The sequence below is a fragment of the Lampetra planeri genome, chromosome 69 (genome assembly GCF_965212315.1).
Source record: "Lampetra planeri chromosome 69, kcLamPlan1.2.h2, whole genome shotgun sequence".
NCBI lineage: Eukaryota > Metazoa > Chordata > Hyperoartia > Petromyzontiformes > Petromyzontidae > Lampetra > Lampetra planeri.
Window position 1 is genome coordinate 808945 of NC_136174.1, and position 27460 is coordinate 836404.

General features: G+C 47.9%; 1 protein-coding gene across 1 annotated transcript; it reads left to right on the forward strand.

The window, feature by feature from the left end:
* Positions 1 to 768: 768 nt before the first annotated feature.
* On the forward strand, positions 769 to 14512 carry LOC144737398 (uncharacterized). Its single transcript, XM_078620077.1, has 6 exons — positions 769 to 884; positions 1070 to 1177; positions 3453 to 3611; positions 6865 to 6975; positions 13691 to 13918; positions 14490 to 14512. The coding sequence occupies exons 1-6, from the start codon at positions 824 to 826 to the stop codon at positions 14510 to 14512; spliced, it is 690 nt and encodes a 229-aa protein (XP_078476203.1). The 5' UTR covers positions 769 to 823.
* Positions 14513 to 27460: the final 12948 nt, after the last annotated feature.

Consider the following 27460-nt stretch of genomic DNA (forward strand, 5'->3'; position numbering starts at 1 on the left):
ATGAAGGATTTCCATTCTCACCCCCCCCCCTCTTTATTTCATTGTTACCTGCTGTCAAACTTTAACGACAAATGTTAAACTAAGATTCATCTCTCTCTTATTTCGTGGTTACCTACTGTCAAAACCTTACTGACAAATGGAAAACTAAACTAAGCCTCATCAGCCAGCAGGCAAAATTGGCCGCTGGTTGTTGTTGTAATCACACCCCAAGCGAAATGTCACCAGCTACTCGAATGTGTAAATGTGTGTTGTGGGTTAAATTTTCCAACAAACAACAACCGGTTAGTACTGAATTATGAAACTAAATCGTCACGCATTGTTTAAGACCGAGACAGGAGGAGGATTTCTCCACAACTCTGGCTGTCGCATGATGATGCTGCTAGTTGTAATTACTGGCGAAAAATTATGGCACTCGATTTGTAAATGTTGTCGTGGGTTTACTCCAACACAACCGTTGTGATGTGCTTGTGTAAAGAAGTTCCGACGAGTTGTGAAAGAAGAGAAAGGTACGACGTTTTATTAAGTTACATGGGGTTTTACAACTCGTGACGAATAATGAATCAGGGAAGCTACACACACCCCCTCATTAATTGTCCCTTCACCACCTTTTCTATTTCTAGTTTCTCTCAGCACCTGTGTTCTTTCGATTTGATACCTACTTAGTAACTCCGTGTAACATTTTTTCTCCATTTAGTCCCCTACACTAATAAAGAATTGGCATGTTTTGTTTACGTGACACCCATACTAATTGGCTGTGTCGTCGGGCGGTGGCGGAATTAACGACACATTCATATTTACCGGTGTAACCCAAAAACCTATATAAATGGACGTTTTGTTTACTGACAAACCACTTTACTGTTTGGCTGTGTCGGGTGGTGGTGGTGGTGGTGGTAGGGATTTGCACCTTGAACCTTAAACTTTCATTTCTGCCAGTTGTGTTGAATGAAGTTGCTTTTGCCTTCATATTTCTCGTGCGTTTTTTGTTTGGTACTGCCACCGCTGGATTTCCTCGACCTCTCTCTGTCTCTCTCACTTGCTGATGCGATCGTGTTTCTTTTTGTTGTTGCAGCCACTGGAAAGATCTGCTACTACGGGAGTGCCGGACTGGGAATCACTGAAGAATATAAGTTCTGTGCAACAGGCGAAGACTCCTGCTTAACCACCACCCTAACGCAGGGTAACGGTTTGGCCCGGGAAGATAATTTGGACGACCATTGCCATGCGTGTCAACCCATACGGTTTTACACGTATTATTGTACAGGGAAATTGAGTTTTCAGGACCATATGCCCTACAGCTATTTCAATGCGGGCAAAACATAGTTTTTGTCTATTTCTTTGTATTTCTGCCTTGTGATGGGATTCTGTAGGATGAACGTTGATATTTATAAGGACATGGGGTGACCAATAAGGTCTGAATTGGTCTGCAATAAGGTAGGCACTGATAAGGGGTTGGCATGTATGCTTTGCGTACTGATCTTGCTTCCTAACCCCTCGTCAGCACCTATGCTTCACCAGTGCTCCCTTAAGACAAGTATTGCGGGTTTCTAAACAATGGCAACATTAGGGAGGGGGTAGGAGGCGCTGCAGCTGGTGAGGGGATGTTAAAGATTAGTCATGGATACAGTCACGTTTTCCAATTTGATTTGTAGATTTAATTCCTTAATGAACTGAGTTCCATTTTATTTAAAAAATATATATTGAAGGACTGTGTCTTGGTCTGATCTGAGACTGTTTTTGCTGTTGTTGAACTGCCCCATTTCCGAAGCTTAATAATTGATTATGCAATTTGAACTTATATACTTTATTTATTTATTAAAGGGGTGCTACGGTGGTGAGATATTACATTCCTCACCTGGTATGCAGGATGTCGTTTGTTTGATCCTGACGCCTGCTGTATATTTGGAGTTTGCATGTTCTGGTAGTCACGTGGATTTTTTTTCTCCAGGTCCTCTGGTTTTTTCCTACACATTTAGTAACATGCATTGAAATCATTCAAATAATTTTACTGCGACAAATGTCCGAATAATGGGCCACTTTATTGAGCTATAATTTGTGAAAGCCATTTTACTTCTCAAAAATTAGTTAATACCTCAATGGGCTTTTCCTGACAGGATGGGCATGGTTTAGTTTCATTTGTATGTGTACAGGTGATTTGTTTACCTTTGTTGAGGAGTACCCACGGACGCACTCGGAGACGGAGGTAAATTTTACCAGGCTCACTGTTCATGAACTCTTGGAAGTGCTTGCACAAAGGATAGTAACATCTCATCCTGTGTTTTTGGAATCTGGGTTTCGCCAAGGGTTTATTAAAGGTTAACAATAACACACAAGGGTACACAACTCCCAGGGGCTAGGGATCCTACACTGAGTCCTGGTCCCTGTCCGGCTAGCTCCGGTCTCTCTCTCTCGTGTCGGATCGGGGACTCTGCTGACTCCACCGACCGGAGAGAGAAGCACCTCTATCGGCTACCACCGGCTTCTCCCCAGACTTACCACTCGATCCCTCTCTACTCCTGGTTCCCTCTTCACCCTTCCTACTCTCCCCGTTCCCACAGTGACCCCCTTTTCGTCATGGGGTCTACCTTAAGTACCCTAGGAGACGTGACGTCATCGCACTGAACGGCACACCTGACGTCACGTCCCCATTTTACTCCTCTACACCTTTATTGTACTTTGCACGATTATTGTGTTTTGTATTGTTCGTTTTTGTAACACTCTTACCCCCTGTCCATACTGGACATCTATGAAGAAGAGCTTTATATCTCATTGGATTCCTCCTGGGGTGTAAATATATATTCTGATTATGAACAAAGGGGGAGTCAATGTGGAGAGAGAACTAAACCTAACTTTTTATTTTACCGGGTAAGGCCCACTGAGCTGTCAGTTGCTAGGTGATGTTAACTACCTCGCTTTGTATAGAGGTCGTTGGTTTGATCCCGATCCCAACCCTGACAAAACCTGCCGCTGTATATTTGGAGTCTGCATCTCTCTCTTTCTCTCCCCATGGTGGTCGCATGGATTTTTTTTCCCCCTCGCATAGTTGGCTGCTATACATTTGCACGTGATAATTCACTTTGATCAGCTATCATTTGTGATGGCCAGGTCGCTTATGTTTAAAAATAGCTACGTAGCTCGGTGAGCCTTACCTGTAAAATAAATAGTTTAGTTTAGTATTTGGCTGCTATAAATGTCCACATGATTATCGGCCACTTCGTTAAGCTGCTATCATTTGTGATGGCCAGGTTACTTGTCTGAAAAAGAGCTACATAGCTCAGTGGGGCCTTACACCGAGTAAATAAAAAAATAGTTTCTAGTTTAGTGGGACCAATTCCCCAGGTTAAGTGACTTTGAGGTGCTCTGGGGAGGGGTGGTTATGCGGGGGACAATACAACTCGGTCCCGGTCACTACAACGTTGATCTAAACAGTTTGCAATCGCCTCCTTGTTTTGCAGGTGGCAAAACATTCCAATTCAGGGGATGTGGCTACAAGGCGGCGTGTGAGACGTCCGATTACAAGACGGAGATAAAGCAATACATCACCGGCATCGCTTCGTCATTCACCGGCACCGTGAATGATTACAGCTGCTGCCAGACCGATCTCTGCAATGGCGGTAGTGGATTTCAATTGACGGACAGATTGTTTAACCCACCTCTATCTTATTTCTGTAATGTGGAGTATGCGTGTGTGTACATTAAACTTCATTTCGCACCGTGCTAATCAGATGTGCTTGGGAAAGGACGATGAACTGAAAACAAGCAGTCTGGAAAAAAATGTTTTTTTTACATAGTGTAGTGGGGTAATGTGCTGTGTTATCATCATAGGCTCTCCCTCGCAATCGAGGATGAGTGTCTTCCATAGAAAAGTTTAATTATCTTTGGGTCTGAAAATACATGAAGGGTGGGGGGTGGAACTGGATTAGTAAGTTGGGCTGCAGAGCTCAACAACAACTGCTGTCGGGATGGTCTTAGTTTTAGATCGAAGTCAGTTGATGTTGAACAGCTTACCATCAATTTGTTAGTTTGGCTCCACTCCTGCTCGAAGCTTGCCAGTAGTTAGCTGTAGCATCGCAGTGAAGAATATTGAGAAGAGTGTTGGGGTAATGACGCAGCCTTGTTTGACTCCAATCTTAACTTCAAAGTGGCGTGAGATGGATCCATTACTAAGAATCATTGCTCGCATACCACCATGCAGCAGGCGAAGAAGTGACACATTTCGGTGGATATCCATACTTTTCAAGGATCTCCACAGTATTTCCTCGGTTGACAGAATTAAAGGATTTCGTGAGGTCAAAGAAGTCCATGTCGAAAGGTTTGTGTTCCTGACATGTTTTCTGCAGTTTATGGGCATCGAAGATCATGCCAATTGTGCTTCTCGATGGCCTTAACCCACATTGGGATTTTGGGAGCAGTTTATCAGTAAGTGGCAGAAGACGGTTCAGGAAAGTTCTTGCAATGATCTTTCCTGCAGTGGACAGCAAGGCGATCCCCCTGTAATTTCCACAATCGGATGTATGTCCTTTCATAAAGATTGTCACAATCATGGCATCTCTGAGGTCGTTCGGGATGTCCTCGTATTTCCAAATTTTCAACGTGAGCGCTTGGAGCCGTGAGTCGAGCTCCTCTCCTTTTTTGAAGATTTCTGCAGGGATTCCATCAGCTCCCAGCCCCTATTGCATTTCATCTGCTTGATGTCTTTCCTCATGTTATCAAGGGTTGAGGGGGTTCCAAGCTCATTTTTGATTGGGTGTTGTGGAACAGAGCGGAAAACACTATCGACAAACGAGTCTCGATTGTGCTTATTTTCAAAATTCTCTTTTCAGCATGTGTTGAGTTCCCTCTCCTTGATCAGATCTCCTCCATTCTTAGCCCTCAGTGGGGGGTTGTTCCCCAAGTGCTCGGACCATAGGCGGTTCTGCTGGCACTGAAAAAGCCATGCATATTATATGTCAGCAAGATGTTGGATCTCTTTAGCTTTGTCTTCCCACCATCAGTGTGTAGTGTACAGAAGTGTAGAATGTACATTTAACTTAATTCTAGATTTGAAGCTTTCGTGACTGCAAGGAATCATCTTCTTAGGTTTTTTCGGTAAAGTCACGTAGGTAAAACATCAAAATTAATGAAAATAAAATAAAATAAAAAACAAAAAACACGACGTTTCGGAGGCAACAACCGATCATTGCTACAACTCGGTGGGCTCTCATGAAATTGTCTTTTCCGAGACCAAGGTTCTCTGCAAACCTCCCGGCTACCATCAAAGGTTTGTACACGAAGCCATACAAATATACAAACACAGACATAATTTCAACCGTGATGATGGATACAAACTTAGTAATCATTGGAAATATGTTATCAACCACGCAAAAGACTTAATTACAATTTTTTTGGACCATCTTATCTGACAGGCACTATTTTACTTTACTTTACCGAGTGTTAACATCCCCAGTTATTTTCTAACAGTACTCTCTTCATTGTTCAGCCAGCATTGGTATAAACATGGGCATCTTCGTTCTATCATGTGTATCAGACCTCCCCTCCCCCTCTCTGTCCATTGTGTTGACGTGTGCTGTAGTTGGCCGCTTGCGCACAATCACTCCATTGTGTTGGCGTGTGCAGTAATTGGCAGTAATTGGCCGCTTGCGCTTCACGCCGTCGCTCACCCTTTTTGGCCTCGCCCCCCCTCCCTCCCGATACGTTCCATTCATTGGCTACCATAGTCTGATGAGCTCCCCCCCTCCCTCTCCTCCCCCCTCAACTCGCTTTTAAGGGATTACATCTTGAATCATTGCCTCACTTGATGCAGCTAATCTGGCTGTGACGGTCCCACCTGATGACGGAGACTTGTGTTGCCTCCGAAACGTCGTGTTTTTTGTTTTTTATTTTATTTTCATTAATTTTGATGTTTTACCTACGTGACTTTACATTTAACTTTTCTTCGCACCGTACGTAGACAACCGTACTAATCGGAGATGTGGAGGAAGGACAACAAACTAAACCCAAAAAGCAGTTCTAAAGAAGTGAGTTTGTCAGTTTAGATTATTTAAAAGTGCATATCAACCAGTGGCATCATAATATCAGAAGAGACCCACAGAAACCCACAGAGACCCATACTGATGTGTGTAGGTTGAACTTTTTTCACACTGTACATAGCCAACTATGCTAATCGGAGGTGCAGTTTTGAGGCTATGGTGCATTGTTGAGTCTATTGGCAGTGAGTCTATGGATAGTGTTAAGCCTATGGGTAGTGGGTTTTTTTTTCGTCTGATGACTGACGCTTGTGTTGCATTCGAAACGTCGTGATTTATTTTATTTCTACCTACGTGACTTTACCCAAAGAACCAAAGAGTATAGTCTATGGCTATTGTTGAGTATATGAGAAGTGTTAGTCTATGGGTAGGGTAGTGTTGAGTCGATGGGTAGTGTTATCTATGGTAAGTATGTATGTTGAACTTTCACACCACCGTACGTCGCCGAACGCACTAATCGGAGGTGCAGGGGAAGGACAAACAATTAAACTCTATCTAGATTTTAAGTTTTCGTGACTGCAGGGATATATACTCTTTGGTTCTTTCGGTAAAGTCACGTAGATATAAAACAAAATACATTAAATCACGACGTTTCAGGCACAACACAAGCATCCGTCATCAGGTGGGACAAACACCGCAAGAAAAAAACTGCTGAGCCCAACACACTCTGCCTGTGTTGGGCTTCTTTCGCACTGTGCACAGCCAACCACTACGAATGACGCTATAAGATTAAAGTATTTATTATCATAATCATTATTATTCTCTGGGTCTGATCTGTATCGATGCTGTTGAATGTCACAGGTTCCCATGAGCTCACCCCCCCACCCCCCTTGCCATGCAGTGATCGATGGTCGTACTTGTCGCTTCGGAAGCAGCGGGTTGGGAGTTCCTGAAGTGAACCAGGCCTGTGCACCAGGGGAAGACTCGTGTGTGACCGCTGTGCTATCGCAGGGTAAGTTTGTTCTGGTAAAAATCACAACTTTTTAGCAAATGTGTAATGGGTTCATTCTTCTAGGGAGGCAGCACACATTTATTAATAGGGTGGTGACCACCGACCTACTCTAGCTGACACACACTTCTCTTCGTAGCTACTCTAGCGTGACCCAGCCAGGTGGGCTGCTGGCAGGTCCGCTCACTGGAGGCTCTCTGTTATTGGCATCTTCACGAGGCATCTTCATTCTCATCATTGGCAGCTTCGAACCTCCTGAGGCGGCTGCTTATATGGGCCTCGGCGTGCCGGGGCCCCACCCCGGCCACGCCTCCCTTCGAGCACCCTCTCGAAGCCCCCCTGCTGTCCACGTGCCCCCGAGGTCCCCCTGGGCCCCTGGCCCCCACTCGGATTCGGTCACATGTCCAGCAACGGCCCTGACGTCATTCCTGCCTCCGGCCGGGATGATGTCATGTGTGTGTGTTTAGACCCACGAGGTAGTAACGCTCCCGGCACAGTGACATCACATGTGTGCGTGTGTACAGAGCAGCGACACCACAATCATTACATCACCCTCCCCTATGTAAAAAAACAGCCGTCCCGGCTGTGACAATACAGAAAAACAGTGCGCCTCCAACAACAACATCAATGAACAACCGACCTACTCTAGGCGACGATAATAATTACCGCGAGAACATATGTACACGCACCGAGAGGGGGGAAAGGGAAGAACGTATGGGACGAGGGGAACAAACAACAACACATGTACACCGAGAAGAACTGGTCAACCCGCTTATCCCTCAGCACAGCCCACCCATGTAAAATTGTATGCACGCACCGACATATGAAAGTCACTGTTTGACAATGGTGTAGGCAATCAACAAGTTGTGAGAGTCATGCACAGCGGCCACTCTGCGAACGAGTTCGCGTTTCGACCCCCCCAGGGGAGGCAAGCATGCTCTCCCTGGAGGTCCTGGGGGAACTTGAAAAAGGCCACGGCCCCTCCCCAGGAGTTAGGCAACAAGATGAGCAGGAGTGATGTACGGGCACTCCACTTCCCCCTTCTATTCCACATCTGGTCAGCACAACCGGCGACTCCAAGGGCGGCAGGTGCAGGAATTCTGTGACGAGAAGAAACCACCTCCTGAGGCACAGCACCACAAGCTCGTCGGACACAACAGCCACCCGGCCCATGGAAGTGGAGATGATCGTATTCTGCCCGGCGGAAGAAAGAAAAGCAAAAATATACAGATTCCGATGCGTTGGATGCACAACCAACACCGGTAATCAAACCAAATCACACAACCACCCCATGGATGGCAGGGTCTCACACCGCCCTGCTACCGTTCCACCCCACAGGCGGCAATAGGGCGAAAACCGAAAGCCTAACACCAACCTACAAAAAACAATTAACATTCCGGACGTCTCCCTACGTCCCAGGTCGAGAAGTCTCACTTCAGGGTTGCCCCAGTATGTACATTTTTTGTGAAAATGTTAAATCAACGTGGCACAGAAAAAAAGAATGCCTGCTCTTGCCCAGAAATAGTTTACATGTACAACCCCCACATCTCCGAGGCCACCCGTGCATGTACAAAATGGCGGCCGCATGAGCGACCGGCATCCCCACGGTTTCCCCGCGCGTGCCCAAAATGGCGGCCCAGTGTGCGAACATCTCCATGGTTTCCCGCGCGCATACAAAATGGCGGCCCAACGCGCGAACATCTTCGCAGTTTCCCGCGCTCGTACAAAATGGCGGCCCAACGAAAGAACATCTTCGCGGTTTCCCGCGCGCGTACAAAATGGCGGCCCAACACGCGAACATCTCTGCGGTTTCCAGCGTGCGTACAAAATGGCGGCCGTATGCTCGAAGGCAATCTCCGTGCACATGCATATCCCCGTGGTTCTCCCCGCATTTGTATCCCAGTATACTCCTTTGGGAATCACAACGGACAATCCATGTCCCATATTTACACCCTCCGACATCTCTGCGCGTCGCCGCAGCCCGCCGCACGCATTAGCCGTAGCGGGGGAAATTTAAAGCAGTATCTTTCCAAGACTCGCGTTGCAGCAACCAGCTGTCTCAACCGAGCTGAGAAGACACCTCGCTCACACGCTCCTACTCGCAATGCAGCCCCTGGCTGCATGCAATCGAGCGGAGAGAGCAACAACAGACAGGAACCCACCAGAGAGTTCGATTCACACCGGTCCTGCCAACCAAAAATCCCTATGACATTAACCACGGGATTTCAGTACCCAACTCAAAAGCAACTCACCATAAGCTTCCTGAGCCTCTGTTTCACTGTTTCAGACGCGCCTCAGAGTGTCTCGAACTCCGGGCCGTCAGGTCAAGCCGTCAGCCATAGCATGACAGAACCACAACTCCCCGAGCCATGTGAGCGCACACCCCACTAGGTTAGACACGCCACGGAGTGTCTCGAGCTCCGGGCTGTCAGGTCAAACCGTCATCCATAGCATGACGGGACCACTCATGTCAACACGCAACCATAACAGGGGCATTCTGTGCAGAATATTTGCCCCAGATAAGCCACAGCCAGCAGCACAATCCAAATCACTGGTACCATGTCATCGTCACAATTTAACGATCCGTACCAAGGAACACAACAATGCACCTCACAACCCGTATTCGTGCAGAGAGACAGTATATGCAGTACATACGCGGGTCGTGGCTGTCTCCGTGTTTGGCCACGACCACCTTCCAGAATCCTCGAGCAGGATCTCGACCCAGACACGTGACCACCCCGAGCCCCCACCTGAGGCCCTTTGTAGACTTAACCGGTCACGTGTCCTCTCATGTCAACCAAAGTGCCATGGCCTATAGTAACCCCGTTCCTATGGCCGGCACTTCCACCTTATCCTGTAAGGCTGGCACTGCACGCCAAGTGTGGTGCTATCCAGCGCTATTACTCAGCGCTGACCGAGCCCCTCTAGGGCTGGCATTTACCCAGTGACATCCCGTTAGATTATATGTCACTACACATATAATCTAACGCATATTTATAGAGCACCCTTAACTCATTTGTTACAACTCCCACTACTCTACGAGACATCTGGCAAAAGCATGTACAACATTATCTGGCACGTGTTGTGAAGGGGGGAACTGCATAGATCTGCATCGGCTTCCGGTTGCCGAACGAATACACAGCATTAGAAGGTCGCACTGACCACACACACACAGTGTGCAATTGCCACAAATGACTCGCATTACCTTGCTGATCTCATCAAGGAACAATAAACCATTTTCACACGAACTCCGCTCATCCACGCAGCAGCAGTGAATTTGGCTGCTGGCCATCAAACTCAGACGGTGGTCACCACTTCATGCGCAGCACTTTCAGATGCTATAGACACTACACTACCATACAGCACACTATACACTATACTACTTTACACTACACAATATATTACACTACACACTACTATACACTAAACTTTTTCCTAGCCGTCGAACAAAGACAGTCAACACATCATCGCATGGCGCTTTCAGATGCGCTTCTGCGGCCGTATGGAGAACTCTTCTGATATTAAAAAGCCACTGGGAGCTGTACACTTTTAAATCATCATCTAGATCGACAAACTAATTTCTTTAGAACTACTGGTTGTTGTGTTTAGTTTGTCCTTCCCCCTCACCTCCCAATTAGTGGGGTCGGCTATGTACATACATACTAAACTATAAGCAATATTTATTTTACCAGGTAAGGCCCCTTTAGCTATGCAGAAGCGACCTGGCTTTCAAATATGATAGCAGCTCAATGAAGTGGCTGATATCATCACGTGAAAGTTTATAGCAACAGCCAAATACTCTAAACATGTGGAGATGTTGATTCTAAATGTGAAGGGAAAAAATCGGAGGACCTGGAGAAAAATCCACACGACCACGGGGAGAGAGACAAGCAGACTCCAAATAAAAAAAAACCAACAACATATAAATCAAAATGAACATGTATTTATACTAAAGTAATACAAAAATTATTACAAAAGATTTAGAAGTGAGTAGTTTTTCGAGATTTTCGATTATACTGTAAATCACTTTCACAAATCGGCCCCCAAATGTAGTCTCCCATCATATTCTCATTATACTGTCTTTGGCGTGCAAATCCAGTATATCGTGGTGGAAGCGCTCGCCTTGCTCCTCCAAATACGTTCCCATGTTCTCTTTCATTTTATCAAGATGGGCATTAAGGATATGGACTTTGAGGGAAATTCTACAGCCCATTGTGCCATAGTTCTTCACCAGTCTCAACCTGCTCCACGTAGTTTTCGGCCTTGTGATTACCCAGGAAGCACCGAACCACTGCGACAAAGCTGATCCAAGCCGCTTTCTCCTTACTAGTGAGCTTCTTAGGGAATTAATTGCACTCATGGATCTTCTTCATCTGTGGTCCGACGAAGACACCGACTTTGACCTTTGCCTCAGACAGCTTAGGGAAAAAGTCTTGAAGGTACTTGAAGGATGCTGACTCCTTATCTACAGCTCTGGCAAGATGTTTCATAAGGCCCAATTGATGTGAAGTGGTGACATCAGCACCTTCCTGGGGTCCACCAGTGGCTCCCACTTGACGTTGTTCCTCCCCACAGAGAACTCGGTCCGCTGTGGACAGTCCCTCCTGTGGAAGTGCGCCTTGGTGTCCCTGCTGTCCCAAAAGGCAAAGACAGCAGGGAAACTTGTTAAAACCGCCTTGAAGACCCATCAGGAATGCCACCATTTTGAAGTCTCTGATGACCTCCCAGCTGTACTCATAATACTTCAAGGCATCCAGCAAGGTCTTTATGCTGTTGTAATCCTCTTTGAGGTGCTCCGAGTCAGCCAGGGGAAGAGTTGGGTACTTGTTACCATTATGGAGCAGCCACGGCTTTGAGGCTCCTGGATGAGCTGTCAATGAAGAGGTGCCACTCATTCTGGTTACAGGCGATTCCGATTGCCTTGAACAGACTGGTCACATTGTGGCAGAAGCAGAGCCCATCTTGACGGGTGAAGAAGCTGCAAAAACGTTGGTGACGCTTCCTCTGATCTGTGACTTGCACACTTGCATCCAACAAGTTTCACGGCTTGAGCCTAAACGTCAAAATCTCGGCATTGGACTTGGTGAGACAAAGATCTCTGATCAAATCGTTGAGATCTTTTTGGTTGGGGTAGTATGGGTTTCTCTCCTCAGCTCCACCTCTGATATTGTCATCTGGATCTACGTCTTCCTCGCTCTCTGACTTGCTGCTATCTTCTAAAGACGGCTGCTCTCTCTCCGGAGGAGTGGGTACGGCGAGCTCATGGCAGTGTGACACCGGGGCGCTGGATGAAGGACGTTACAGATACGTGACAGTTCGACGTTTGGAAGGGTCCACCATGCAGAAGTAGCAGTTGCTTGAGTTGTCAGTGGTTTCCTGCCAAATTCTTGGGATAGCGAACTTCATGGCTCTCTTTTCCCCTCTGTACCATCCTACAAAATACATTTTTTTCACCCATGACTAATGTGTAAGAGATTCTCGCAACATTTTTCATATAAGATATTATTTTTCAACAACATTGAAAATTGTAAAACATTTTTAAATTAAAACTTTAACAATTTTTACATTTTAACAAATTTCATGACGTAAAATTCCAAGCAACAATTGTCCATCTTACCGTCCAATTTTTTTGCATTGCTCGCAGGTGAAATGAGGTCCCCAGGGTGTGTCTTAATCCCCGACAGGCATGCCGAAATATGCCTTGTAGGAAGCATCTTAGCAGATGCTTCCACAGCGTACTTTTTCGCTCTTGTCTTGATAAATTGGCCGTAGACAAAGCAAAATGCCTCTTGATGGCATTTCATAAAAATGCAGATATGTATCCACCTAAGCAGCTGGAACTAAACTGAACTGGTGGGCTTAAGGCACCTGTGTTTATACTACTATTTATATTACTGGAAAGTTCTAGAATGTTCTACAAGTTACTCCAAATTTACTCAGCACTGAATCTATCTGGAATTCTCATTGAAAATAGGTACATTTTAAAAAATCACTGTCCTGGTCACAAAAGCAAAGTTTGTGGGGAAATATAGCCATTTTCTGTACTTTTGAGGCATAAGCAATTAGAAAATAACACTTACTACCCAGGGACAAAATATATATTTTGTTACACAGTTTTATTGGAGCATGTTTTTTTCTTGTTTTACCTATCTACGTGACTTTACCAAAAGACTCAAAGAATATTAATTCTTGCAGTCACGAAACTTTCAAGTCAGATTCTTTCCCCTCTAGGTCCATTGCCCCCCCCCCCCCCACCGGTTGTTTTTGTTCCCTGCTATTCATGCAATGCGCAATTGGGATCCTAGGATCATCACCATTATCATCATGTGCATGCCGCTCAGGGCGTGGCAGTCTCCACACGCCGCCAACAGGCAATTATATCTTGCACCAGCCGCCACGCTGAATGCAAGCCAAGGCCACGGTGTTGAAGCTCGGCCTCGACCGTGCGTGTCCACGTCAGGCCGTGGTCTGCCCCAGGAGTGACTCCAGTCCCGCGCAGGGCTCTGGCGTGAAATTTTCACGGGATGCCAGGCATCCCGTGAGAAGGCGGCCCTCGTCATTGGTGATGTGTTCACTGAAGTGGATGTGGAGTATCCTAGGATGGAATGTGCATTATAAATATGAACTATTATTAACAATTCCTATTATTCATGCTAGCATTTATTCATGAATTTAAATGTATTTATTTAACAGGTTATTTTCCTTTTTCTTTTTCCAGGTGGGCAACAGCTTATAGGCAGGGGCTGCGCCACTACGGCTCAGTGTGCCGCCGCCGATTTCAAGGAGCAGATGAAGGAGTACATCGGCTCCCTTGTCCCCTCATTCACCGGCACTGTCGATTCGTACAACTGCTGCCAGCAGAATCTCTGCAACAATGGCAGCGGTGGCAGCAGCGGCGGCAGCAGCGGCGGCGGCAGCAGCAGCGGCGGCACCGGTGGCAGCAGCGGTGGCAGCAGCGGTGGCAGCAGTGGTGGCAGCAGCGGCGGTAGCAGTGGTGGCAGCAGCGGCGGTAGCAGCGGCGGCAGCAGCGGTGGCAGCAGTGGTGGCAGCGGCGGCAGCACCGGCGGTGGCACCGGTGGCAGCGGCGGCAGCACCGGCGGTGGCACCGGTGGCAGCGGTGGCAGCGGCGGCAGCAGCGGCGGCAGCAACGGCGGCAGCAGCGGCGGCAGCAGTGGTGGCAGCGGCGGCAGCACCGGCGGTGGCACCGGTGGCAGCGGCGGCAGCAGCGGCGGCAGCAGCGGCGGCAGCAGCGGCGGCAGCAGCGGCGGCAGCAGCGGCGGCAGCACCGGAAGCGGCGGCAGCGGCGGCGGCAGCGGCGGCGGCAGCGGCGGCGGCAGCAGCGGCGGCAGCAGCGGCGGCAGCAGCGGCGGCAGCAGCGGCGGTAGCAACGGTGGCAGCAGTGGCGGCAACGGATGTGCCGGATTGCGTGCGGCTCACTTCACGTCGGCCTTGCTCGTTGCCGCGACCATTATCTCGTCTGCTTTTTAATGCTCTGTCTGTCCGGCCGACCGCGGCAGTTGTCCTCGCCCCGCGTGGCTGACGGCACTCCTGAAAAGGGGGAAAGGGGCGCCCTAAGCTAAGCCGGTTAAAACATATATTTCGCCCGGTTAAAATTATGTGGGGGACTCCTCTACTTACGATTATTGCACTCACGAACTTTCAGATACGAACAAAGCTCTCCCTGTATGTCCAGTTGCAGCTGTTTGGAACCGAGAGTCGTAAGTTCAACTTCCTTGCGCAATAGATGGCAGTGGCAGCATCTACATCTACAGAACGTGAAGAACCAGTGGCATCTACAACGTGAAGAACCAGTGGCATCTCTATCTGCAGAATGTGAAGACACCAGTGGCATCTTCATCTGCAGAACATGAAGAACCAGTGGCATCTACATCTGAAGAACGTGAAGAACCAGTGGCATCTACATTTGCAGAACGTGAAGAACCATTGGCATCTGCATCTGCAGAACATGAAGAACCAGTGGAATCTACACCTGCAGAACCAGTGGCATCTGCATCTGCAGAACGTGAAGAACCAGTTGCATATATATCTGCAGAACATGAGTAACCAGTAGCATCTACAGAACATGAATAACTGATGGCATCTACATCTGCAGAACGTTAAGACACTGGTGGCATCTAAATCTGCAGAACATGAAGAACTGGTGGCATCTACATATACAAACCATTCCTCATGTTTAGTGTACACGCCGTACAACATGTTTGGAATCGACAGGAGTAAAGAAGGATGTCTCTGATGTGGACCAATCAGTTTCAAGGACAATGCATATATTATCAGGGTGTGTTTTTTTTCCATTTTGGCTGCAAGTATTGTGGTTAATGCAGACATGATTCCTCGTAAAAAGGTATCAGTTTTGTTGCCATAAAAAATGGGAAAAATCCTATTCTTATTAAAAGACATCTGGAACCTAAATCGTTCGTAAGGAGCGGAGTCCCTGTATGGGCGCCGCGGCCGCTAGGGGGATGCTAACTGCCTCGCCTTGTATACAGGAGGGTCGTGAGTTCGACCCCGCACCCTGACGAGTCGATGCCTGCTGGCATCGACTCGAGGATTCCATCTTGGACCCTGACGATGCCTGTTATGACATATTTCGAGTCTCTTTCTATCCACGTGGAGGTGTTAACTACCTCGCCTGATATATAGGATAGCATGGGTGTGATCCCGGAACCTGACGATGTCTGCTGATTTCTATTTGGAGTCAGCGTCTCTCTCTTACTCGCCGTGGTTTTAGTGTATAGTCCCGTGGCTCTCGGTACGTGGCAATGTCCCAGGGAATGCACGTGAGGTGATTTATAAATGTGTGAAATTATATCATGAGTGAGAGTCATTATTACATACGACACGATACACGACACTAATATACATTACACTATACAGTACACTATGCACTACACTATACAAATACACTACTATACACTTCGCTATGATACACTGCACTATACACAACACAATGATATACTTACAATATACACTACAATACAATACTATACACTACACACCACACTCTACACTACCGTACACTGCACTATACGTGTCTCTCTCCTCAGTCGCGTGGATTTTACTGTGGGCTCTCCGGTTTTTCCCTCCACATTTAGAATGAACATCACAACGCGGGGAGAATATTTGGCTGATATAAATGTCAACGAGATGATGATGATGATGACAATTCACTTGGTTGAACTTCTATCATTTGTGATAGCCAGGTGAGGGCTTCTAAAATAGAGCGACATCGTAGCTCAGTGGGGCCTCACACCTGCCAAAATATAAATAGTTGACTTTGAATTTAGATGCACCAACTGGGCCCCTCTCTCAGTCTAGATCTCAGCTCTCAAACGCAAAATTCTTAGGCAACTCCATTACATAATAATCAGAATAATATGTATTTATACTGCAGGAGGAGGGTTCCGATGAGCTATGAAGCTCTTTGTGTCAAAGATGTCCAGTAGGGGGACACGGCGGTCCGAACGTTACAAAACAACAACATACAAAATACTCACACACACCGATAAGGGTGCAAAGTAGATGAAAGGTAAGCCAATCACTAATATTCAAATCAAACTCAACAATTTTTTTATTTTACCAGGTTCAAGGCCCCATTGACCTGGCCATCAAATGATAGCAGCTCAACCATGTGGCTGACATCATCATTATCACGTGGACATTTATAGCAGCCGCCAAATTCTCTAAAGACGTGGTGATGTTCAGTTTAAATGTGGAGGGGGAAAACCAGAGGTCCCGAAGAAAAATCAGCACGACAACGGGGAGAGAAAGAGAGAGAGAGACAGGCATACACCAGATATACAAAAGTCCATCTTCAGGATCTGGGATTGAACCCATGAACTCCTGTATACCAGGCGAAGTAGTTAACATTTCCAAGCAACCATGGCTCCCACAACAGATAGACAAACACCGACAAAACCTCGGGGCCCGGCCAACCATAAAGTACATTCAAACGTAGTTGCTCAACGACGATAAGGTCGTCACGCAGAGACCCATAGACTTGCAACACCGAGACCCATAGACTCACCACACAGAGACATATAGACTCACTAGCGGTTAATACCCGGCGTTGCCCGGGCGAAAAAGGCAGACACATGTAGTTACACACGCAAATCCATTGATACACACACATAGAGTTACACGCACAAATGGACTCACACATACATACATAGACTGACCAACAACAACCGCCATTCGCCACTAAGTGGCGATGATGTCACAACAACGCTTGTGCCAGGCTATGTGCACCTTGAGGCCACGTGAAGTGTCGAACGCCCGCTGGCAAGAGGTCACGGGGCAAACCCAGATGGCACAGGTCGACTGACTAAGACGACTGGCTGATGTAGCACCTGTAGCCCCTACTGTGGAAACTTTCTGTGCTTTAGCCACCCGGCGCTCCGCTCGTTGTTGTGAGCGTCGCTCCTCTGCCCTCCGCTGTTGTTGGAGGGTGACTGCCTCCAACTGGCCAGTAGCGTCTTTCAGGAGCCTCCTCCACAGTGGCCGATCTTGACACGGCTGGTACCAGTCATCCGCCAGTGGACTCAGCTCCAAGTCTTCCTGTAGCACATAACTCCATGTCTTCTCCAGCCCGTGCCGCACCCGTTTAGCCCCCTCGATGCGGCGGAACAAAAGCTGTTTAGGCATGCGGTGGCTGGCCATGCGGGCTACATGATTCAGGCAATGCATCCTTGCCTGCCGGAGGTCACCGATGGAACTTTGTCCACATCTTTCAAGGATTTGTGAGCTCCTCACACAATGCAGCCTGGTTAAAGCCAGGATGGATCGTAGGCAGGCCAGCCTAAATGTTTCTAACCGGCGAAGATGTTCCATTAGGGGGGTCCAAGTTTCGCAAGCATAGAGAAGGGAGGGAATGACCGTGGCCGAGAACACCTGAAGCTTCGTACGGAGTGATAGACCAGGTAGCTTCCACACAGCGTTACGCAGCCAATGAAAAGATACTGCAGCTCGACTGATTCGGAGTGAGACCTCTGCTGTTAAACCGGAGCCGGTCATTACCACACTGCCCAGGGAAACTCTCCACTGTCTCCACAACTGGCCCATCACCAATTGGGAATTGTGGGGGTGGAGTGTCCGATGGTACAAAATAGCCAGGCAGGTGCTTAGCTTTGGTTGGGCTGATGGTAAGGCCCCACCTGTTGGTGGCAAGCTCCAGGTTCAGCAGCAGCACCTGGAACTCCTCCTCCGAGTGAGCAGCCATTAGCAGATCATCGGCATACATAACGTGGTTGAGCAATCGGGAGCCATCCCTTGACCGCACCCGGGCATCGATCAGCCTCCCATTGTATCTGTAGCAGATGGGAATTCTTCTGGTAGAGGCATTGAAGGCTCGACGAACTACATGGTCCAATGTGGGAGCCAGAGGACATCCCTGTTGCACCCCAAGGTGTAAAGGGAATGGCTCTGACTCACTGCCACGTAGTTAAGACGCGGGGCCACTCACCATCATGAAGGTCCTTAAGGATGGTGATGAGTGGGTTCGGGACTCGGAAAGCACGAAGAGCAACCCAGAGGCCAGGCCTACTGATGGTATCATAGGCCTTGAGCAGGTCAATAAAGCACACGCATGGACTAAGATGCACACATGGACCTACAGACACGCAAAGAAATGAAGTTACACTGACTAACATGGAGGCATGCACACACAGCGACTAACACACACGCACATGGACTGAGACACACACACACATATGGACTGACACACACAAACACATTGACTTACAGACACACACACATATGGACTCACACACACATAGACATGTACTTGAGATACGCACACATGGAGTTACACACACATATCGACGTGCACACATACAGCGACACACACACATACATAAAGTGCCACACATTGCCGTACACACACATACACATGTGGACTGTCACACAGACATCCACTTGAGATATACACACATGGAGTTGCACACACATATATGGACGTACACACATACAGCGACTCGCACACACACACCGACTCGCACACAGCAATACGTGGACTAAAACACACATTGATGTAAACACACATATGTACTCACACACACACATATGGACTAAGACACACACACACGAACTTACACATACATAGACCTACACACACATACAAATATGGACTGTGACACACAGATATCTACTTTAGATACACAGACATGGATTAACACACATATGGACTCACACACAGACGCATTGACTTACACACACACATCAAGTGACACACACATGTATAGACTTACACACACATGTGGACTAACACACACATATGGACTGACATACACAGGGACGTAGACGCACACAGATCGACTGACACACACACATGGACTAACACACACACATAAACACTTTGACGTTGTCCGTTCAAAAAAGACACCCACATGGAGTGAAAGACACGCATGGCTCTACACGCACACACATATGGACTCAAAGACACACACATGGACTCACACACACACATCGACGGGCACAGCAATCCCCGATGATGGCACAACTATGAGTATCGCAGTACTACGTATGAGTAAATAGCGTGACGTGAGCGATGGAAACAATAGAAATGCATTGAAGAAATAAACAGAAATCACAGGCTGGCAGTAGACCGTGGCAGCGTTATAAAAGCGCAGCAAAAAGGGGGAAATTGAGCAACCCAAAAATCCAAAAAGAGTTCTGTGTACACAAACATAATTATTGTAACATGTAAACTTGTTTCATAATGGTAAACAATGAACCTGAGTTGTTATCTTCACAAAAACATAATTATTGTAACATCTGTGAACTTGTTTCATAATGCTGAACAATGAAGCTGAGTTTTAATCTGTACACAAACATTATTATTGTAATGTTTGTCAACTAATGTTTTTAACAATAGTAAACAATGGGCTTGAGTTGTTAGCGTAAGAAGCTTGGAAATTTGTACTTACCAAAGGCATGTTGAGGCCTTGTGCCATGCGTAGTCCCCGTCCTGGCCTACATTGGCGAGGCGGCGGAGTTGGCACGTTGGCAGGCTAGGGGCTGGGCCGCTATCCCCCCCACCAGCATCCCACGCCCGTGCAAGAAGAATAGTATGTAAGCAGTAAAATATTATTATCTAGGGAGTCTGTAGTATAAACTGGACACATCGTGTTGGGGGGGGGGGGCGAAGAGGACATGACATTGTGAAGAAATATCCGCAGCGTCATGTGTGTATGTGTTGGCTTTAAACGCGTAAAAGAAAATGTCCCCGCGAGCTCGAGTGAACCCGCAACTTGGTAGGGTCCGTCCCCCCACGCAATTGTCATCAGTTGGTACGGTCGATGTTGTGCAATAAGTAAATAATGAATAATAGAAACGGCACAAATGTGTTAATTAAACTACTTTAAAGTTTACGGATGGGAAAACGGAATAGCCTATTCCCACCACGGGGCTTAGGGCGTGCTGGCTGGCAAATTATTTCGGTCTTAAATCCCACCGTCCGAGAGCCAAATCCCCCGCAAACGCGAGCGCGCGGAGACTTTTATATTTAAGAAAAAGAAAGAAGATAGGGTGTAAAGCACAGTCCCTGATTACCCACCATCTCGCGTGCTACGCAGGGCCTGAACAAAGACTGGATGCACGTGTAGGGTAGTGTCCCAATACCTGCTCGTGTGATGATGATGGTGCTACACTGAGGCAGCCACACGACCGCCGATTCCTACTCGCCGCTGTGATAGAGAGTTCCCTTCACTTGATTGCGTTAGTATATATCCAATTTGCATCCACGTTATAAAAAAAAAACGCGTTACAGAATACGTTAATTGCGTTGCATGACCAATTTGCGTTCGTGAAAGCATGTGGCGTTAGGAGAGAACAAACCGTATCTGTGTGCAGCTTTAATCCCCAGAGCTATTACCCGTTAGATGAGTGGTTGAAATAATTTTTTGAAGAGGGTGAATGAGTGAAGAGGTGGTTATGTGACGTCATCTCTCATGGTTCGTGACGGCAGGTGTGCCGTGAGGGTACGACAAGACGACCCACCGTGACGGAGATAGATTCAACAATGCTGTGCCCGTGCAAACGCGCATGTGCAGGATTTCTTGCACATTTAAAATAAAAACCTCTAAGCCTAAACCTCTCAGTCTGGGGTCACCGCGTTGGCGAGATGTTTGAGGGGGGGGGGGGGCAGGTGATTTTTTTGAACCCAGGAACGTGGAAATATTTTTCCCACCAGTTCTGTTATTTGTGGAACGCTGTTCTGCCACAACGTGTACAGCGAGGTCTGCCCGGTATTTGTTCATTCTCGTGGTGGAGAGCGAAATTATTTGTGCTCACGTCACTCCTGGCTGAAGATTATCTACGACAGAGAAAAACTAGAGAGAGTCTTCGGACTACTCATCCTGTAGGTGTGTAGTGACATAGAATCGGTCACTTAGCAGCATAGCGCTTGTTGTTGACAGGAAAAGGAATCTGCAGTTACAACAGCCCTGACTGGCAGTGGGTCACGTGATAAACCAGAGAGAGGGATGTAGCGTAAAGGCTACAGAAGGGGCACGTGAGGAAAGCCTGGGAATCCGCTAGTAGATTCTTTAAAGGGGGCGTGGGCAAGGTGGAGCGAAACCAGGCTGGGAGGATAAAAGGGGGCCCCGAGCAGGCGCTCGGGGCTGTCATTTGGAGTGGGATCCCATCAGGGAAGGCCCACGGATGTATGGAGCTTTTTCAATAGCGACCTGGCTATCACAAATGACAGCTCAACAAAGTGGCTTATCACGTGGACATTTATAGTAGCCAATACTCAAAATGCTTAATGTTGATTCCAAATGTGGAGGAGAAAACTGGAGGACCCGGAGAAAAATCAAACTCCAAATATGCAACAGGCGTCAGGTCGGGATCGAATCCACGACCTCCTGTATACCACATGAGGTAGTTAACATCTAACTCGCCACCGTGGCCACCACGTGATGGCAAGTGTCGAGCCAGATCATTTCTTGCACGCACTCACGCTCGTGAGAACGAGGAAGTTCGCACAAAAAATATATTACACCCCAGGCAAATACCAGATTTCATCATGACAGACAAGACAGGCTCCTTCCTCGTTCTCATGAATAAAATGGTATAAATACCAATGGCAAAAAGAGCACTCTCCGTCAATGATATTTTCCCCCTAGCAAAATATCAGTCATTGTCAGCCAGCAGCAAGTCACCACTGAACAATGGCCTCTGCAAATCGCACTCTAATCTATCCCTAGATTTTCGGCTATGTGACAAATGCTCACCCAGCACCTGCCACGCATGGCGTAACTTCGGTGCTCCATTTCCTTCAGTTGGGCCGTCCTCTTGGATGCATTCCTTTGGCTGCCACTCAACATCGTTGACCATGAACTATGTATGTATGTGTGTACGTATGTATGTTTATGTATGTATCTTTATACTAGCTTAACTACCCGGCTTCGCCCGGGACTTGTATCCACCACGGCCGGCCGCCTTTGTCTCCCCAGTGGCGATGTTAATACGCCACAGCAGTTACTCGTTTTGAGGCTGAGTCCCTCCCTCACCACTCTCCCTCCCTCACCACTCTCCCTCCCTCAGCACTCTCCCTCCCTCAGCACTCTCCCTCCCTCACCACTCTGCCTCCCTCACCACTGTCCCTCCCTCACCACTCACGGCCGGCCGCCTTTGTCTCCCCAGTGGCGATGTTAATACGCCACACCAGTTACTCGTTTGAGGCTGAGTCGACCTAGGGGAGGTTCAAATAATCTTGACCGGTGGTGGCCATGAGCGGGAATCGAACTCGGTTCGCCGGGTTGGTAGCGCAGCGTAGCGTTAACCACTACACCCACCGCTCCTCACACACGACACACGCACAGACACACAAACAGACACACACACATAGACACACGCAGACACACACAGACAGACACAGACAGACACACACACACAGACACACAGACAGCACGCTAAGCACTACACTACCGCTCCCCACACACCACACACGCACACACACAGACACACACACAGACACACACACACACAGACACACACAGACACAGACAGCACGCTAAGCACTACACAAACGTTCCCCCTACACAACACACGCGCGCGCGTCCATAGGTAGACATACACGCGCTTGCTGCAGACAGACACGACTTTCAGGGTGCGTACGGCAGTAAACGACTGCAATAATAAAGCGGCAATGCTGCGCGAGGAACGCCTTAGACCTGCAACACATTTGTGTAATGCGAGCGTAAACACACAAACACATACAAACACATACACACACATACATACACACACATACACACAAACACATACACACACATACAACAACAACAACAACCGCCATTCGCCACTAAGTGGCGGTGACGTCACCACGACGCTTGTGCCAGGCCATGTGCACCTTGAGGCCACGTGAAGTGTCGACGCCCGCTGGCAGGAGGTCACGGGGCACACCAGGTGCCACGGGTCGACTGACCGAGATGACCGAGATGACTGGCTGATGCACCACCTGTGCCCCCTACTGTACCAACTTGCTGTGCTTTAGCCACCCGGCGCTCCGCTCGTTGTTGTGAGCGTCGCTCCTCCGCCCTCCGTTGTTGTTGGAGGGCGACTGCCTCCAACTGCCCAGTAGCGTCTATCACGAGCCTCCTTCACAGAGGCCGATCTTGACACACACATACATACACACAGACATACACATACACACAAACACACACATACATACACACAAAGACATACACAATACACACACACATACATGCAGACACACAGACACACACATTACACACATACATACACACACATACATACACAGAAACACATACACACACATACATACACAGAAACACATACACACACATACATACACACACACATACATACACACAAACACATAGACACACGTACATAGACACATACATACAGACACACAGACATACACATAAACACATACAAAAAAACCCAGATACATACACACACATACATACACACAAACACATACACACACATACATACACACATACATACAGACACACAGACATACACATAAACACATACACACATAGACATGACCCGGCTTTGCCCGGGACTTGGATCCACCACGCCCGGCCGCCTTTGTCTCCCCAGTGGCGATGTTAATACGCCACACCAGTTACTCGTTTTGAGGCTGAGTCCCTCCCTCGCCACTCTCCCTCCCTCGCCACTCTGCCTCCCTCACCACTCTGTAGAGGACGTGAAATTTGTATGAATTTACCTCAGAGTGGCGTGGTGGGTGTCGAGGCCTAGCACCGTGCAGAGCCTCCCGCCTCGCCTGATTTTCCCACCCGGCTGACGCTGGGTACGGGTGCCGGTCCCCCCCCCCCCCCCCGCGCTACAATAATACTGTGTAATCGCTATAATTTAATAATCGACCGACCCTGTAATAGTAATAGCACACATTGTGGTGTGGGGGGGGGGAGTGAAGAGGACGTGAAACTTAGATGAATTTACCTCAGAGTCGCGTGTTAATGCGTGCGCCTATTTTTAACGGGAATTAAAAATGGCGTCCACCCCGCGGCCCGTTGCTACCCGTTGCCAGGGGCAACCGCCGTCCAATGAAAGCGGCGAAGGCGTCGCTACCCGTTGCCAGGGGCAACCGGCGTCCAATGAAAGTGCGTATGGTCCGGCGACACACACACACACACAGACAGATTCGCGATTTTATATATATAGATGTGTAATGCGGGCGTAAACGTCCTCGCGGATATGACGTAACAGGGGGGAGGAGTTGGGTCACGTGGGGAGAAGGGAGAGCTCTTAAGGGTGGGAACCGGAAGAGACGGGAGGAGTGTGTAGGAATAAAGATGGGAGGAGGCCACGCAGGGCAGGTGGAAAGTGGCGTGATCGCCACAGGACGGGACTCGGCACCGTTGGCCAGCGGTGTCCGGGCACGGGGGAGACGGAGAGCAGCGGTGGGGCTGCAGAGAGAGCAGCCGAGGGGCTGCAGATCGGGGCGGAGAGGCTGAGAGAAAAGCCAGCAGCGGAGCTGCAGCGGGAGCCAGCAGAAAGGCTACGTGAGCGACGGCAGCAGAAGGGCTGCCGAGCGGGAGGTAGAGAAAGCTCTGAGCGAGGCGCCGTGCGGGCAAAGTTGTGCGAACCCAAATAAAGGACAACGGAGACAGACACAGTGAAAGAGTCCTTTATTACATATGTAAGAATCTATGTATGTATGTGGCGAGCAGTGGCGCATTGTTTAGCTGTAATGCGCTACAAACCCAGTGACCCGAGTAGCTGGCCAGCACCACGTCTGTCTTCGTTTGTCTCCCAAGTGACAATGTTTACTACACATCGGATCAGGTACTCATTTAAGGCTGAGTCGACCTAGGGGAGGCCCAAGGCCGGTTCAGATAATCGCCGCTGGTGTTGGTGCCGTGAGCGGGAATCAAACTTGGGTATCTTACGGGAGAGACACATGCAAACTCCAAATATAGAGGCGTCAGGATCGGAATCAAACCCACGACCTCCTATATACCAGGCAAGGTAGTTAACATCTTGCAATCATGACGCCCCTACGTGGAAGTTATAGATTAACCACCCCCCCCCCCCCCCTATTTTTCAAGATTCCTCACTGTCTATCACTTTGAATGATGTAACAACAATAAAAAACACAAACGAAAATGAATGACGTGGATTTTGGTGGCTCTTTATACATCAGTGGATGAACAGAGGTCTGTAGGTTTTCTTCTGGTTGAGTACGTAGCACGTACACATACATCCCCTTTGTCAGCTCACTTTGTGGATTTAAGGGGCTCTGCTCGCTGTGCATGTTTGGGGGTTATTTATCGTAACCCTCTCACTCTGGCCAATGCGAATTGATACAAGCAAGGAGGGGTAGATGTGTGAGCAAAGCAGCTCGGTACAATATATATTTAATATATGTAAACTGCCCTATAGTGGCCAGACGTATTGGTGGAACTGGAAGCACTCACCCTCTGATCGACGAACTCTGGAATACCCATTTATACTGCTGGGAGGACAGAGTTGGAGGGATTAAAGAAACTAAATATTCCATTGCTTCAACCGTCGTGCTAGACGATCAGAGGTCGCAAACGAGTTTTGATTCCTTACCCGTACTCGGCCGGGTACGGGTAGCCGGGTATCGTGTAGGGTACCCGATTGCGACCTCTGTAGACGATCGAATTTCAACTGATGTTTGCAATTTGCTAGAATGGATATTGCAGGTGTCATAATACCAAGATGACAAAAAAGCCCTGCCAAAGTCCTGGGTGCCACGGTGGCTAGGAGATGTTAACTACCTTGTCTGGTATATTTAGAGTTTGCATGTCTCTCTCCCATAAGTAGCGTGGATTTTCCTCTGGGTCCTCCGGTTTTTTCCCTCTACATTTAGAAACACTGTGTGAATGAATCATGGCTTATCTCACGTATAACTCCGAGCCTAATAGGAATTGAAGTTTTTTAATATCATATATGGGAATCGAACTCAGGTGACTGGGGTTTAGAGGTCAGTGCCCTAAATCACTGCAGGAAATCTCGCAGCCAAAATCCTGAATTTGCATGCAATGGCCAGACCCCCACAGATATCCAGCACACCTTTGTACTTTTCCGCATTCTTCACATTTGAAACATACCCTCTTGCACCGAGTCGCTTTTCTCTAATATCTCGTCCAAATCTAAGCTTGCAATGAAAACATTTATTTTAACATCATCCCTTTTTAACACTTGAAATTCATTTTGAAATTAGTCTTGGAATATAGAAACCGGATTCCATTATTAATTAGTCACCTGCATGTATTCATGTTATGTATGTTGAACTTCTTTCGCACCGTACGTATCCAACAGTGCTAATCGGAGGTGCGGGCCAAGGACAATGAACTAAACTAAAAAATCTAATTAGTTTTCAAACTAGATTTGAAATACATAGCTCCCGTGACTTCCTAATATCGGAAGGAAGAGCGTTCCAGACGACTGCTGAAGCGCACCTGAAAGCGCCACACAAAGCGGTGACCCTCTTTGTTCAGTGGTTAGCGAAAAGCCACTGCTGCTGCGAGGATGAGCATAGTTCGCGTGATGATAGTTTATGCACCTTGACGAGATCAGCAGCAAGTTATCGTGACTCACTTGTGGAAAGCGCTTTGTGTGTAAAATGAGCACAGCATTGGCATGCACTCCTTTCGATAACTGGAAGCTGATGCAGCCAATTCGTTGGCTTTTTCCCCACTGTTGGTGATCCTATAATAGCAGAAATTACTGAGGCTGAAACTGCCCAAACCCTTCAACTGGAAAACTTCCATCAACGTCGTTACAGACATGCCGAGTGACTGACCATTCCGCGTACACCACGGGGGCAAGGCTCGCTTCTTGTTGTGGGGTGAACAATACTAACTTTGTTATTGTACCAGGTGTAAAGGACACTGAGCTATATAGCTCTTTTTCAGAAGCGACATAGCTATCACAGATGCATCTTCTTGGTTCTTTCGGTAAAGTCACGTAGAAGGGAAGTAATAAAATAATAAAAATAAAA

Bases quoted from the DNA above. Each gene is read 5' to 3' on its own strand.
- LOC144737398 (XM_078620077.1), top strand. From the start codon at position 824: ATGGACGTTTTGTTTACTGACAAACCACTTTACTGTTTGGCTGTGTCG. The intron at 885-1,069 runs GTGGTGGTAGGG...TTGTTGTTGCAG, and splicing joins TGTGTCGGGTGGTGGTGGTG to CCACTGGAAAGATCTGCTAC. The intron at 13,919-14,489 runs GTGGCAGCAGCG...CGACCGCGGCAG, and splicing joins CGGCACCGGTGGCAGCAGCG to TTGTCCTCGCCCCGCGTGGC.